The sequence below is a fragment of the Eschrichtius robustus genome, chromosome 20 (assembly GCF_028021215.1).
Source record: "Eschrichtius robustus isolate mEscRob2 chromosome 20, mEscRob2.pri, whole genome shotgun sequence".
Taxonomy (NCBI): domain Eukaryota; kingdom Metazoa; phylum Chordata; class Mammalia; order Artiodactyla; family Eschrichtiidae; genus Eschrichtius; species Eschrichtius robustus.
Genome location: NC_090843.1, coordinates 1805391 through 1822272, shown reverse-complemented (window position 1 = coordinate 1822272; position 16882 = coordinate 1805391). Strand labels below are relative to the sequence as shown.

At 45.3% G+C, this 16882-nt stretch overlaps 1 protein-coding gene across 1 annotated transcript in view; it reads right to left on the bottom strand.

The window, feature by feature from the left end:
* Window positions 1-6402: 6402 nt before the first annotated feature.
* Window positions 6403-16882, bottom strand: part of GNA13 (G protein subunit alpha 13) — a 40968-nt gene continuing 30488 nt past the window's right edge. Inside the window, exon 4 of the mRNA XM_068530289.1 lies at window positions 6403-11910. Within this exon, the coding sequence (XP_068386390.1) occupies window positions 11338-11910 (573 nt within the window). The 3' untranslated portion in view covers window positions 6403-11337. The remainder of the gene's footprint in view (window positions 11911-16882) is intronic.

Here is a 16882-nt window from a genome sequence, read left to right as displayed (position 1 = left end):
GGTGGGGGGGGCAGCTGTCCGACTTGGAGAGCGAGCTGGACTCATGGTCCCCCTCGGATGGCACCTCCGTGGGCACAGCCTGGTTTCCCCACGTCGGGAGCTCAGTGGATTGCAGCTCGTGGGGAAGAAGCCTTGAGGGTCACACGGGGGCCAGGAGGCCTCCCCGCCTCGGGCACATCCGGCCCCAACGCCCCACGCACCCACCCCAGAGTTTCTTCTACCTCCAGGCAGGTGACCCCGATGACCTGGCCAGGGGGAAGCTGGTTGCTTCTGGGCAGCAGCTGCCCTCGCCCCCAGAAGGTCTAAGAGGACACAGAGGATGTCCTCGGTATTTCCACCGAGGTCACTGGTCGAGTGGGGTGTTGGATGTCTCCTTAGTGCTGAGACACTTCCTCTTTCATTTGTGTCTCGTTCATCCCCTCCCCCCCACCTTCTTGGAGACTGAAAAAGGGGAACGTGAAAGAAAAACTGTAAATTTCAGACGCAGCTCCAGCACGGAGACTGTGTGACCGCCTTCAGCAGAGGCCGGGGCAGTGGGTGGGGTGGCCGGGGTGGGAGTGGGATTGCGGCATCCTCCAGGGGTCCCGAGGTCACTGGACCCGGCCTTCTTCCTCCCCTCCTGCTCACTTTCTTAGCTCCCACCCAAGGAGTCCTAAATGCCACCCACAGGAGATCCTTGGGACCCCAGTTCCTATTTTTCAGGGAGTGACGTTCTTAAAGTAAAAACCAAAGTCTGCGTTTGCTCATTTCACTGAGTTTACTATGTTCATTTGCAAGATAGATAGATATAGACACACATTTGTGTGTATATATATGCGTGCATGCGCGCACACACACACACACACACACACACACACACACATACACACAGATTGTGGCAGCTTTTTGGAAACTATCTGAGGCTCAGAAAATAACTTGCCTGACAAGACATCAAAGAACTACAGAAAGAGGCCACAGCACCAAAGGCCGTGGCGACGGACTGCTTCGCAATTTGCAGTGTGATTGATGATAAGCATCTATTTGCTCCAGTAAGTTGAAGTAGAACTGTAACATTTTGTTTGTTCCGGGAAACAGTAACTGAAGTCACAAATCATAAATAATAAAAGTTAGAAAAATCCCCTTTTAACCTAATGGACTAAAAGATTTTAGTTTGCTTTTCATTTCTGCTAATGGCCTCTCTCCCTTGGCACTGCCGGAGCTGGCCCATTACGGGCAAATCAAGCCTTGGTTTGCAAGTAGGACAGGGTCCAGAAGATCATTTATAAGCTGGGTGTTTGGGATGCAGGATGTGTTTCCCCTAGAAACTGTCTTCCCAGAGTGCCTGGGTTCTCAGCGTCATTACACAGTCCAACCCCTGCTGTACCTGGGCTCTGAGTTTTTGAGGGCAGGTTGTCTGCAGTGCAGGAGAGAGAAAACAAGTCAGCTCCTGCTCTCCCCATAGAGCCCTGGCTCTGAGCACAGTTTAAACACAGGTTAACTTTCTTTTCCATCTTCCCATCTCCTTCGAGGCATCCAGGTCCAGTGTCCTAACCCCCTGGATCACAGCATCCTCCCCAATCTGCCTTATCTGTTCTGGGCTGCTGTCCTGCTGGGGGGCTCTGAGACCTCAAACTCCCCACCTTTCCCAACCTCCCGACCAATCAGACTTCCATTTCCTCAGAGCAGTTGATATCAGACAAAGGCTAGATGGAAAGCAAACTAAGCAGGTATGAATTCTTACTAGCAAGTGAATGACTGAAACCCTCTTAACCCTCTTAATGTATTCTCGGGTTAAAATGGGTTGGTTGTGGGCTTCCCTGGTGGCGCAGTGGTTAAGAATCCGCCTGCCAATGCAGGGGACACGGGTTCGAGCCCTGGTCTGGGAAGATCCCACATGCCACGGAGCAACTAAGCCCGTGCACCACAACTGCTGAAGCCCGCATGCCACAACTACTGAAGCCTGCGTGCCTAGAGCCCGTGCTCCACAACAAGAGAAGCCACCGCGATGAGAAGCCCACGCATTGCAACGAAGAGTAGCCCCCGCTCGCCGCAACTAGAGAAAGCCCACACACAGCAACAAAGACCCAACGCAGCCAAAAATAAATAAATAAATAAAATTAAAAAAAAATAAAACAGTTATCATTGGGACTTAAGCTAATGACATGTTAATGAATCATATATAGGGAAAACTGACTAGACAGAACCATTAAAATTATTTACAGTGGTTGTGATAGCCTAGTAAGATTGGGGCAATTTTTTTTCTTTTTACCAAAAGTTTTTGGTATTATATGGAGAAAGTTTATACCAAAAAAAGGTGTTAGACAGAAGATACTCAGGAGCTGCTGGATTCTTATCCCTGCACTGATCACTGAAAACAAACAAAAAACAAGTCCTTCTTAGAGGGAAAAAAAGGCGGAAATCAAGCTGGATTGAAACCAATCCTGATGATGACTGTCATGGACTGAACATTTACATCCCCTCCAAGTTCATATGTCAGAGCCGTAATCCCCATGTGATGGTATTTGGAGGTGAGACCTTCGGGAGGTGATTAGGTCATGAGGGTGGAGCCCTGATGAATGGATTAGTGCCCTTGGAAGAGGCCAGCTAAGTGAGGGTAAGTCTGCAAACCAGAAGAGGGCTCTCCCTGGAACCTGATTCTGCTCAAACCCTGGTCTCTGACCCCCTGTCTCCCAAGCGCTAAGAAATGTATTTCTGTGGTTTGTAAGCCACCCAGTCTATGGTACTTTTTATAGCAGGCTGAACTAAGATAATGACCATAAAATGAATGAATCTGACCTTCACATATCTGAATGCTCCAGTGAGTTTTGGAGGCTATCAGATCCTGACTTTCAACACCTCAGAAAGACTAACACCACAGTCTTGAATATCTATGGCCTGTTACAAGGACATTCCCCATGAGGAAAAGAGTGCAGGAAAAAAATAACAATACACTGGGGGGGTCACCTTTCCAAAAACCTACTGAGTTCCCCTTACGGTCCTCAAAGACACGTACTTAAAAATTTCCCCATAAAGTCCCTCTTTACTTTTTTTCTTTTCAGGAAAATTTGAAGACCTTATCATAGGAATTTTGTGTTATCATTATTATTTTTGGCCTCGCCGAGTGGCTTGCGGGATCTTAGTTCGCCGACCAGGGATTGAACCTGCGCCGTCGACAGTGAAAGCCCTGAGTCCTAACCACTGGGTTACCAGGGAATTCCCGGAATTTTGTATTATAGACTATAATACTATATTACGTTATGAACAATTTTTGTTGCAAGTGGGAATATTCTAGAAGGTTTTCAAGAATCTGAAAGTAGTAAAGAACGTGGACACCATTGAGCTCAAGCTCCTTATTTCCCAGATAATTGGTCTAATCTTCAGCTTCTTAAGTTAGTGACCGTCCACTCAAGGGCCACTTGTCCACACGGGAGGGCCAAGTTCTCGCCACCCCTCCTCAGGCTGGTTCCACTCAGGCTCCCGTCACAACTGGACAGTGTCTTCTAAGGAGCAGACCCTGTGTCGGTGCCTCTTGGGAACAGTCAGACATGTCAGCCGGGCACACAGGGAGCTTAGCAAAAGCATCTGTGTAACAATGTCAGATTCGTGTCACCGTCGAGCAGAAGCATTAAGACGTGAACGTAAATCGCTCTACAGTAAGTGCCCTGAAGAGAGGGGTAGGGTGGGAGGGGCACACAGAGGAAGAAACGGCTCCAGCCTCGGGGTGGTAGACATCCTGCCATCTTCCTCAGAGCCAGGCCTTAAAGGGTGAGCAGGATTTGGCCCACGGCCAAGAGAACCAGAGAGGCGAGACGTGGGGAGAACAGCTACCTAGTTCAGCTGGTGTGAAGGAAGCCGGACGCGCAGGCTGGCTGGAGAGGGCGGTTGATGCCTTGAATGTTGGACAGGGGTTTGAACATGATTCTGTTTCATGCGCTTTCGAGAGGGCTACGCTGTCCAGTGCACCTGTGTTACGCTGACGCTCATTATTGCCATAAAGTTGGGCATCCACCCTTGGTCTGGAACGTCATCCTCCTTTACCCCGATTTATAGCATCTTCCCCCAAACTATAACCTGCTGCAGAAATGCAAGGGCAGCCTGGACAACACTAGCTCGAATGTGGAATTTCCTCAGTACTGCTGAGCCCTGGGCGCCGTGACGCTCTTTTTTTCGGGATAAAGTTTCGCTATACTCATTCCGGCCTTAAATGAAACCAGTGATTTAAATCCCCAAGTTGGCAAGCACTGGGATTTTCCATGGAGAATAAAAGAAAAAGAAAACAACTCGACTTCTCCTCTCCCGAGGTCAGTGGTGTTTGACCTCGTGGCATCTTATGAGTTAACTCTCTCTTCTTGCACGTTTGACAGGGGAGGGAAATCAAGCCCAAGTCTAAAGCCGCCGTGGACTTAATTACAAAAGAATGATCGACTTTTAAAAAGACTTTGTAGCTTGTTTCCCTATCATGTTGCTTCATGGGGAAAAGATAAATCAACACACCTCCACTCAGTATAAATGTTCACTCTGGACATAACTTCCCTCTGTATCCTTGGGGCCAGCACAGAAGCTTAACCCTCTGCCCTGAATAGTTACGTTGTATGGAACCCTTGTCTGAGCCTTCGGTCATCTTGGTGGACTTGGAAAATGGATGCTTGAGAAGTGTAGGTGACAGCGCTCGGTAGATATCCCTTCCTCTAGCTGCGATGCTGTATTCCAGGGGCCCCACTCACTTCCCAGGGAAAGTTACAATATGTCTTTTAAAACAATGCCCAAGTCATTCCTTTTCTGAGGATTTGCCAAATTTCCCGTCACCAAACAAACCTCTGGTTTAACCTATGAACTGCAAGTTTCCTGCATTCTCAAGAGACCAAAGTCTCTTTTCTCTTTCAACAACCCACATTGTGGGCAATGGAACAGGTCATTTTGAGAGCATCTCATGCCAAGGCTCTGTGATGGTGCCCAGCACTTTAGTGGACAATAGTTTTTTAGCTGTTTCCGCCGACAAATCAATATTCTCTTGTTCCAACAATAGCCTAAGAAAAGCTTTTTTTTTTTTTTTTTTTTTGGTAAAGACTTCTTGGTTTCCTTTGGGGAATTCAAATGCTCAAGTGAGTTTAGTATCCATTTTAAAAGATCTTAAGTCTAACAAAGGCTAATTTTATGACCTGTTTCCAATCTACAAATTTGTAGGTATTTGTAGATTTGTAAATACCTCTAAGCCCCAATTTTTCTGTTTTTCTTGGGACCAAGAGTGAAATCCCACTGTAAAGGTGAGGCCTTGGACACAATTTTTATTTTGCCAGAAAGGCCTGGAACCAACCAGTCCTGGATTATAGCCATCACCACTGAACTTTATTCACACCTGCTTTGCAATTCTGATTGTGGGAAAGGGCCCTTCATTCTGCTTTGGGGAAGAAAAGCACATGCTCAGCTTCCCATAAACGCCACTTAAAGAAAAGGTAGAAACATACCAAACGTTATTTAACAGCTTCTAATTTAGCTGAAGTTGCAAAGGGAAAAGATGAGTGACGTGATTTCATGAGAGTGGTTACTTTACCTCTGTGGTCCCAAAACACAGAATCCAGTCTAATCACAAGGAGAATACCAGGCTGATCCCAACGGACGGACAACCTACAAAATACCTGACCAGCATTCCTCCTCCTCAAAACAGCCGAGGTCATCAAAAACAAGGAAAGCCTGAGCAACTGTAATAGCCGAGAGGAGCTCAGACAGACAGGACAAATCAATGTAAGATGGTGTCCTGGATGGATTCTGGAACAGAAAAGGGCAACAGGGAAAAACTAAGGAAATCTGAAGACAGTATGGGCTTAAGGATAAATTATCAATATGGGTTCATTAATTTTGAACCAATATGGTGAATTAGTATAATGCAAGATGTTAATTAGTACAATGCAAGACGGTAAATGGGGAAACTATTGCCAACAGTGTGGAGTACAGGGAAACTACTATCTTTGCAATTTTTCTGTAAATCATCATCTTAAAGTTTCTTGAAACAAGAAAAGGAGTGGTAACATGTTGGTTTGTTTTTAAAACGCTATTTTGATGACAAAAGACACAGCAGCATTACTCCTGCAGGTGGACAAACCGTGAGCCCAGAGACACCCTAGTGCAATTTCAGCGATTTTAAGAGGAGCAGAGAGAAAAGTGGGTGTTCCCCATTCCCACGTCAAAACAAGTGTTTGGGAACGTTCTTGAAGCCCACATCTCCGTCTTCAGTGAGGAAACGTTTATAGACTAAGTCAAAGTATCGCTGGAGATCTGACAAAAGAGCGATTTCTGTGCTTTCAGTCACTGGGTGAAACTTCTGCTTTCAAATATTAAGTGTCTGCTTTACACTTGACATTTAATCAGATTTAAATAACATCATAGTATGGAATAGTTTATAAATGTTTATTAAACGTCAGTAATTTTTACAAAGCAAATATTAATAGCAAGAGGCAAAATTTTTGCAAAATATGTACAAAAGTAAAAAGCCTGGATGACTAGCAACTCATTTTATCAAATCAAACCATTCTTTCCACTTTCAGACCTCCTGTAGAAATAATTTATTGCCAATCCTGAACTAAAGCACTGACAGAAAAAAAATTTACAACAGTATCAGATAATGTGCTCAGTTCCAGGAAAGTTATAAAAAGATATATGTATAAAAAATCCTAAGCCACAAATACTTTCATACAGAGCTAATACAAATCATGTTTTGTTAGGTACAGTATCTATGAGGTTGTTATGAAATAGACTTTTTGATAAGGCTTCCGTGGTAAATGAGCTCCACCTTTAGACTAGTAGAGAAAAGCCATTTAAACATTTTGCGATTCTGCTTTCAAGTAAGAGGTAAAGAAAGGGTAAATGGTATCGTCTGTTGCACTGTTACATATACTTTCCAAGAATTAACCCCTACCTGCCCCCTCTCTGTTTTTCTCCTAGAGCCATCAAATAGGCATGATTTGAGAACAAATGCAGCCCTTTTACTATGGCAAGAAATATTATAAACAAGCTTTCCAAAGACAAACCCAAATCAGAGAACAAGTAGCATACTTCTATCATGACCTTCACTGATTGATAATGTATGCATACTGGGTCCCTACTTCCATCCATCTGGACATTTTCATCATTATCAAAGGTAATGTGGTTTTGGAAAGGTCGCAAAATCTCTTATCAACCCAGAAATTACTGCCCTATCATTAACACTTTTTTGTTCCATATGAGCTCTGGCATTTGAAATCAGATGGTTAGACCTAGATGCCACAAGAATGAACAGAGTTATTTAAATGCTAACTATACATTCAAGTACAGACATAAGAATGCTAGTGGTACAAACACTGGTACTTCAAATTATGTTAATAATCACTTATCAGCCTAAGGCTAGTATCAACTCGATGGTACTTGAAAAGGCCATAAAGTTCAACTTGTTTAAAATGTTCCGGTTTAGACTGACACTTTAATCTCTCTATAAATTTATTAAGCCCTAACCTCGTACCATAAAATGAGTATGTACTATCACTTGCTTTATTTGGAACAGGGGGACATGTACACACCACTCACGTACAAGTCCCTCCCTTCCTCATGTTTACTACACTGAAAAGCCAATCTGTGTCCTATCACTAAAAAAAAAAGAAAAAAAAAAAAACAGTACTTTTTGTCCAGCAGCACAAACACATGGACAGATCATCTGTAATTAATGTAACTTTATGTATTGAAATGATGGGAAAGAGAGAGAAAGTCAGATTTCCAACTGAAAAAAGACATGCAAAATTTGTTCTTGATCCCTCAATTAAAACTAAAAGAAATGAAAAGGTAACAGAGTGACTGTCTCTAGATTTATTAGGGAGTTTATTACAAATGTTTGACTGAGCTTTACAGGCATGATTTCATGGATTCAAACAAGAAATTAAGAGTTAACACTGATATTTAGCCTTCTCATTACATATACAGAAATAACATTGCTACAAATTGCAATGAAGAGAATCTTGTTTCAAATGGCTTGGTTTGGGGTTTTGTCTAAATGTATCATTATATAATGAAAGCACCAATTTGAGGGTTTCTCAGATAGTGATTTTAGTTTCAGAACATAACAGAACATAACTTGGTAACTTTATTCTTCATATAAATAAAGCATAACACCGGATATGTGTACTAATGCTGAAAATACATTTTACCAAAAGCATAAATACAAGTATTTGGGTATACATTGGAAGTTCAGATTTACTCATTCCCGCTTACAAACAATTCTGGGGCATATGATTTTTGTGAGTCTGAATCAACACTTCTAATCACTTCTGGTATTAAGGGAATCTCACTTTCTTCTACTTTATACTGACCACTGCCAACAACTGAACCAGGGCCTCCCTCAACAACCTCTCTTGGGAGTTTAACCAGAGGACCTTCACCATGTAAAATACACGCCAGCGCAGCTTCAAACCAAACCAAACCAAACCAAGCCAAATCATTTTCACTCCACATTGCCTTCTTTGGTTGCTGCTGTGCTCTAGCTGTCAAATGCCCTTTCCAGACAATACAATTGAAAAGAAGATTTCAATGCAATATAATATTTGGCAGCAAGCAATGATACGGGTTATTAAAAATAATATTTAAGTGACAGAGGCATTAAATTATTTGGATCTTCAGAAAAACATTTGACAAAACCTCTTCCCTATAAAATAATCAAGGCAAAAATCTGTGCTGTTCTTTGATTTATAAGGCAACTCTGTATACTATAAATTTCTTCAAGATCAATGAAGACACTTGTGTGACATTTCTTAAGAATTAAGCAAGAAGACATTCAGACTTAAGAACAGAATGTAATAGAGAATTGGGCACATTTTATTCCAAATCATAACCATGAAGACTTAGAAAATCAAACACACTGAACAGCTTTAAATCCAAATTACATTTTTAGAGACTGGGGGGAAACTGGCATAGGGAAAACTATGAGCACCCTTTCAACTTTGTCCACTAAATTTCATCTCCCTCTTCACACAGTGGTATTTCAAAAGGATCTGGTTTTCATGCTATAGGTATAGGACTCCTTCAAACAGTTTAAAAGTACAGTATATAAAACATGTGGACTAAAGCCTTCAAATTGAAACTTAAAGTTCCACTGAGTGTCTAAACCAGCCTGCCATTAAATGTAAGTAATTTACTGCCTCAAAATATAGGCTAGGTTTTATTTTAAAAGAAAGTTGACTTTGAGACTTCACACACATCAGGAAAGGAAATCTCAAATGCCCAAAGTAATATCCTATCTATTTGGTGTTTTAACATTTCTTTGTGGTAGTCAAAATGGTGCTCTGTCAGGCAGTATTTATGGTTCATATCACGGATCTGAAATATAACTTAACTGAGAGTATCCTTCCTCTTTATACTTACACTGGAGTGAAATGATGTTTGGCCATTCGGTAGGACCATTTGCTAAATTTACACACAGACTTTCCACCAAAGCCTCCATGTTACTGTGCACACACTCAGATACCCCTCAGCCCTGAAATGATTCTCTGTGGATTAAGCAACGCACTCTTTCTGGTAAGAAGCACTAGATACAGAACTATTCTGACGCGCATCAACTCTGCTGTACTGTGGACGCCTGCATCATGACATAGGGCTACGTGTCAGTAGCTCAGGTGTTACGACGACACGAAAACACTGGCAGTTATGGGTGTAATGATGGTGGAGTTTCACATGCAAGGAAAGTCAGGTACATTGAGAACAATCCTTGGTCAGTTCACTGCAAAGCCCTATTCTTACTAGACAGACAGACAGACCCAGAGCCACTGTCTTGGAAAGGCTGGGTGATCCAGAATGTTGACCAATCTTTCAAGGACTTTCTAGCCAATAAAATACCTGAGAACACAGTCAGCTATACAGTAAAGTGAAAGATATCACAGTCTTAATCACAATTTTCAGGAAAGGAAGAAAAGCCGTCAGACTTTCCAAACTGTCACCAGTCTTGTACATGTGTTTCTCTAATCCAATTCTGACACTACATACGACCTACAGGGCAGTATTTTTAGTCCTGCAACCCAGCCACTCCGAGTTCACTATGCATGTATCTGTAATTGCAAAGCTACTTCATGGGTACATTTTAATTTGGTAAGTGGTGGAGGAGGTCAAATGTAATCACCTTTCAGTATGAACTAAAAAAATTACTACTTATTCTTGGAAGTATCCTTGAAACCTTCAAAATGTACCTCAAGAAAGTTGGAATTTCATAAACAATAATGTTGCAAACACATACATACTCTTTTAGAGACACACCAAGAATGAATAAGAATCTCAAATAATAGTGAATAGTGTGACAGGAAAATACTGCCCTTGGCAAGCTCCAAAAAAACAAAAAAATCCCATAAATGCCACCGTCTGGAGTTGATGGGAACAGACAGGAGAGCAAAAGAACGATGTTTGTGATGGTGCAGCAGTGATCCCACCGTAAGGACACATCATCTGAGACAGGATTTCAAAGTCTGAGAGTAAAACACATAATATTCTTGGGAAAGGGTGTATTTATTTAGAAAGTTCTGTTATCAGGTTGCTTGCACTTTTTTAGTTGCTGCTATGGCCAGAATGTTTCCCGTATGGCACACTGATTACATGCTATTTAAATATGCAAAGGGAAAATTACATTTCACTCATGACTTTTAATCAGAACACTACGGACGGCACGCGCCTGCCTTGTGCCCCCCCTGGACCATTTGTGAGCTTTCATTACCGTCAGACCAGAGAGCCTCATGGAAACTTTAAACACGCCAGAATACTGCCTTCAGAAACCACAGAAATTTAAAAAACAAAACAACTGTTGTGTATATAAGCAATCAGAAAACCGTGAAGGCTAAAACTGGGTGAAGCTACAGAACGCCATTCCTTAGATCACACATTTTTCCAACGGCCCTTTCAAAACAGGCCACCACAAAGCTGGGCACAAGTGTGGCGGCCACCGCAGGGCGAACAGAGGTGCCTTACGCGTTCCAGAGCCGAACACTCTTCACCTCACACCTACAAACATCAAGGGCACCTTCCATACTTGGCACTACAGCAGAACTCAGTGCGAAAAGCGGAAGAATGTAAAGCCTGAGGGATGCCGTGCTGAGGTCTGGCAGGAAACGACTCCACCCCGATGGAAGCCGGAGCGAAGGAGATCAGAGCCAGGCCTCAGCAGGTATCGGCCGTGTGTTACTCAGCAGCTCTCAGCCACAACCAAAGGCCGCAGAGGAAGGACTGAGATTCCCAAGAAGTTAAACACAGAATCAAGATTTTTCTAATTCCTGTTGTAAACTTCTATTTAAAAAAACAAAACAAACCGAAAACAATCAAAGAGACAGAAAGATACAAAGGCCGCAAGGCTTCTGTGCGTCACTGGAGCATGAGCTGCTTGAGGTTGTCGTGGAGGATGGTGTCCTTCACGTCGCGGAACACAAGGCGGATGTTCTCCGTGTTGATGGCCGTGGTGAAGTGGTGGTACAGGGGCTTCTGCTGCTGGTCCCGGCGTCTGTTCCGGAAGCACTCCACCAGGAATTTTTGGACGTCTCTTAAGCAGTGGGGATCCCCTTCGAATTCCAAGAAATAGTCTTTGATGCTCACAATTTGCACTTTCTCCTCAAGCAAATCTGTCTTGTTCAAGAAGAGAATTATGGAGACGTTGCTGAAAACCCGGTTGTTGACGATGGTTTCAAAAATGTTCAGAGACTCTGTCAGGCGATTGGTCAGACGATCTTCCATAAGCACCTGGTCAAACTCACTTGAGGAAACAAGGAAAAGTATTGATGTCACGCTGTCGAAGCATTCAAACCAACGTTTTCTCTCTGATCTCTGACCACCTACATCAACCATTTTGAAAGGAACATTTTTAATTTCAAAGTCGTACTCGTGAATGCCTTTGGTGGGTCTTCTGGCTAGCAGAATGTCTTGCTGTGATGGAATGTAATCCTGGAAAAGAAAAAAAATCGTTTCCTACTCAGTAATCCAGGAGTAATGAGAATTTTTAATGTACGACTAACTGGGCTAGTGAATGGATACGCAAACAAAATTATCTTTTAAATGACAATCTCCTGGTAACATTAAAGCATCAATGCTATTGTGATTCTCATCATAAAACAGCAAGATACACTGCAATGTTAGTGTCTGCACTGGTTCAAAATTCGCTGCAAATGAAGGCGCCTATCATCTTTTCAGCCCCGCCGGACGACCCGAATGTCCGTCCACGCGTGACGCCCCACCGTGCCAGCACCCGCCCGCCGCCGCGTGTCCACGGCCATGGTCACTGCTCCTCGCCCCTCCGTCAACAGCGGCGGGGCCCCCAGTCAAGGTCCTCCGCCCCCCGCGGCCCCTGCTCCGCGCCCCCGCCTGCAGGACCGACAGCTCTACCCGGGCCGCCTGTGTCGTCACTGCACGACGCGGCCTCTGCTCTGCCCCCTTGACCGAGCTCACCCTGCGGGGCTTCCCAGCTGTTTGCGGGGGGCCGTCTCCGTGGCAGGGCCCCAGCTTTTCCCCTCTGCCGGCACCCGTGCCCGGACACAGCGGTGCCTCGGAGGGAGGGTCTACACCAAGACCCTGGACAGACGGACGGACGGGCGGAAGCTGCTGGCCTCCTGAGCCCCCGGCTGCCGCCGACGGTGAGTGCCCCTGGGCAGTGAAACTGGTTCTTTCTTCTCAGCTTAGTATTTTTCCAGAACTTTGATGGAGCTTTTTGATAATACTGAACAGGAAGGCTTCAAATGCTCATCACCAAGGTCACAATTTTTTTAAATCAAGGCAAGATTTTAAAACAATGCCAACTGTTACTCACAATGCTGCATTTTATACCTTTCCAAACACTATGATTTTGAAATTTCATTACAGTGTGGATACTTATCTCCTTAAAATAGTGTAGCTAAGAATCAAAAAAAAAAAAGAAAAAAAAACAGTCAGCAGTTCTCAGTTGTCTGCAACCCACCGCGATGTATAAAGTGCCCACAGGGCTCTAATGAAACACGCTGGGGTTCGCACGTGTCCCCCCAGCTCCCGTAAACGCACACGCACCTGCCTCACCTGTAATCAGCACCGCCCCGATTCTCTGCCCGCCCCCAGCTTTTGGCTGAACATTTAATCATGAACTGTTTCACATGCTGATACGGTTGCATTTCATTTTAAAAGAGCACAACATACATCAAATGGATTAACGTGCTATCATTTACATAAATATTCCCCTACTAGTGGTCATTTAGGTTGGTTCCAATCTTTCGCTTAATATAAATGCTGCCGTTAAAATTCTCATGCACATTCTTCTTTTCTCCCCTTTTGGGCTATTTCCTGAAACTGAATAACCAGGAATAAGATGGTGATGAAGTCAAAGCTTGTGAAGATTTTCATGACACTTAATGTCCAACTGCTTTCCAGAAAGGTGGGGACCAGTTCACAGTGCTCGTGTGTGCCAGCCGCCTCAGAAACATGCCAGCCCCGAGTGGTAATTTTTAATTTTCTAATTTCATAAAAATAAAAAGCTCTTTATTATTGCCTTAGTTAGGAGCTAAGGGCTAATTCATATAAAGCGCAAACACAGGACGAGGTAATCAAGTACTCAAGGGTCTGGCAGAGTCACGGTGATTAGGACTGGATTCTAGAGCCAGCTCCCCACATACTACCTGGGTGACCTGGGACAAGTCATCACGTAACCTCTCTGCGTCTCAGTTTTCTCACCTGTGAACAACACAGACAACAGCACCCACAGGGGAGCTGTGAGGACTAAACACGGCACGTGGGTGAAGCGCTTAAGAACCGGGTTCGGCCCGTGTGTTACTGTCTAGCAGTTCCCACTGCCACCACTGCTGCCGAGAGTGGGAAACCTCGGCAGCGACGGCGCCCCTACTCGTGCGCCCCCGACAGCCCTCCCCGGACGCGGCCTCTTCAGTGAGAACACGCGCCGTCTTCCTCGCCAGCCCCCGGTGCGCCGGGGCGCTCTCCCGCCGCGTCCCGCCCCGCCAGCGCCCAGGCCTCCCCGTCACGGTGGACCTTCTCCGTCACCTCCTGCTTTGTATCAAATCCCGCTGCTCCTTCTTTGAACCTTCCTCACATTTTCTTTCTCCTCTTCATTTTCACCGCCCCCATTTTTTAACGTCTCAGCCTGGATCACCATCTTGCCCCCCTTGGTCCTCCGCGCCTCCTGGGTCCACCTCTCAGCCCCCCGAGACCACCCCTCCCTGCATCAGACCAATCCACGTGGACCCGGCTTCCACGACCCTCCTTACTCCTTGCTTTCCGGGCCCGGCAGCCTCTGCTCCCCCTGTCGGGCTCCCCAGAGCCCAGCGTGGAGGGCCGCACCAGCCTCATGTCCTGGTAGCGCTGCGCGGCCAGTCGGCGTGATGTGTGATGGCGCAACGACAGCTCGTCCAGACCCTGGCGGCTGCCTTCCTCACGTCCGTTCTTGTAAGTCAGAGCCACGCACTTCTGTCAGACAGACGCGCCTCCGGACCCCGGGCATGGCCCGCTGTGCGCGTCTCCTCGCCGCCCCCGGCCGCCCAGGCTCGCGTCCTCTCACGGGCTACCAGCTTCTCCATCCATGAACCAGTACCGTCTTCACCATCGGTCTCATTTAATCGCCCTCTGCTTGTCTTATGCATGTTAGTTTTGTCTCTGACTAGAATGCGTTCCTTAAACACGGAGGTCAAAGAACCAAACAGCTAACGACGAGCAGTTATTACAACCGCAAGGCACCAATCTGAACACCCTACTGGGAGCTGTGGATTGAACTGCGTCCCTGCACCGTCCACGCACACCCCCGCCTGCATTCATGGGTTGAAGCCCTAACCCTCAGTGTGACTGTCTTTGGGGACAGGGCTTCTAGGAGGCGACCAAGGTTAAATGAAGTCATGTGGGCGGTGTCCTAATCAGGTAAGTGTTGGTGGCCTTAAAAGAAGAGGCCATACACTTCTTGCACGTGTGTGTGCTGAGCAAAGGCCACGTCAAGGCACAGCGAGAAGGCCACAGTCTACAAGCCAGGAAAAGAGTCCTCACGAGAAACCGACCATGCTAGCAACTTGATCTTGGATTTCTGGCTTCAAAAACTGCAAGAAATAAAGGTCTGTTATTTAAGCCACCCAGTCTGTGGTATTTCGTTATGGCAGCCTGAGCAGACTTTTGAGACATGGGGTTTATTTCATGTAATCACCCCCGAGCCCGACGAGGTTGGTTCTCTTACTATGCCCATGACATGGATGAAGAAACTAACATTTAGAGATGCCTAAGGTCATACAGCCTGCGATGGAACTGGGATTGGAACTCTGGTGGTCTGCCTGCAGAGCCCTGTCCTTGACCCCTGTGGTTCCACCTCCCAGAGGGTCACGGGGCTTGGCACACCGCGGGGGTTCCATGGTCCTAGAGCTTCGGTCAGAGACGGCGAAGCAAACGCAATCCCGTGGCCTGTGTGATGTGCACAGAACGGGCGGCCCGTCTGCAGCCACCCACACTTATTCTCCTCGCCTTTACAACTACCTACTGATCACGGCACTTTTTTGTTTTTATTCCAGATGTGGCCTCAAAACTGTTCTCAACGTAAGACTCTAAGCAGCCTGTACAAACTGACTGGGGCTGGCTCCGAGTCACTCGTTCTGACGCTATTTGTTGAGTGCCTACGAGGCACCAGGCACTGTCACCGGGCAGCAAGAACTCAGCCCTTCACAACCAAGACCCGAGGTCCTTGCCCTTAGGGAAAGAGGCGGGGGAAAGACCAGCAAAACCTATAAATGAAGAGACCAACTGTAATAAGAACAATGAAGCCTGAAAAGAGCCAGAGCTGAAGCTGAAGACAAGAGGAGGGGACCCACTTTGAATGGTTTGCTCAAGGAAGGCCTATCCGAAAAGGCAAATTGAGAAGAACGGGTCAAATGCACACTCTCTGGATCAGAAAACATGAAATAACTCTTAAAAAATTAGTTTATCTACTAAAGCTTCTCTCCATTTGGCTTATACTTAACTTTTTCTTAAGGCTTATTGCAATCTGACCACATGGAAAAGTGACAATGAAATAAGTCTTAATACAAAGTCTTACTGATGTGGATTGAGTGAACAAAAACAGACAAATACAGAGAGCCTAACTTCTAGAGCACCTGTGTCTACGAAACAGGTAGGAGAAACACATACTGACTGAACGGCAGACAAGTGCAATTTAGCAAAATACAAAAAAATAAGGGAAAATGCAAAACATAGCGTTCTAGACACACATATGCTACTTTCCTACTTGCAAAAGGTTTCATTTTGTGCTTTCCTTCTGTTTTATTTTTAAAGTTAAACATCTCAAAGAACCCATAAAACCACATTAAACTTTACAACAGAAATCTGGTTTAAGAGGAGGCATACGAAGCTATACTCAATTGAATGGGTCACCACTGACGCTAGGGCAATGGCTTTCAAGCATTTTCTAAGCAGCACAAAGCTTCCTTCCAGTGAAGTCTCTGCACAAGTCCAACACGGAGAGTGGCCAGCACCAGCCCTCACCGGTCGGCCACGGCCTCAAGGGATGCACTGCAGGACAGTCCGATGGTCCAGCTCCTTTGCAAGGGCGACTCCTCCCACATCACGGCCTTGAGAATCCAGCCTCCTACCCTCCAACCCAACACGTGGGGGTCCTGAACTGGAAAATACCGTTTGCTGAAAAGTTCTGAAATCAATCAGCCCACCGCGTTCTTTCAGTTTCCACTTACAGAAAAGCAAAAGACACTGACGTAGGCTAGTTAATGTGCCATCTCATTTTCAAGCATAAACTTCTTTCCATAAAGAGTTTTACTTTCACAGAATAGTGGACAGGGCATTCCTCAAGGAAATGGCAGAGGTCAGGACAGGAGAGGGAGAAAAAATGAAGCAGGAACAGTCAGCATACTGCCACCAGGAAAAAGGAAATAGCTTAATACATAATTTTTCTAAGTTT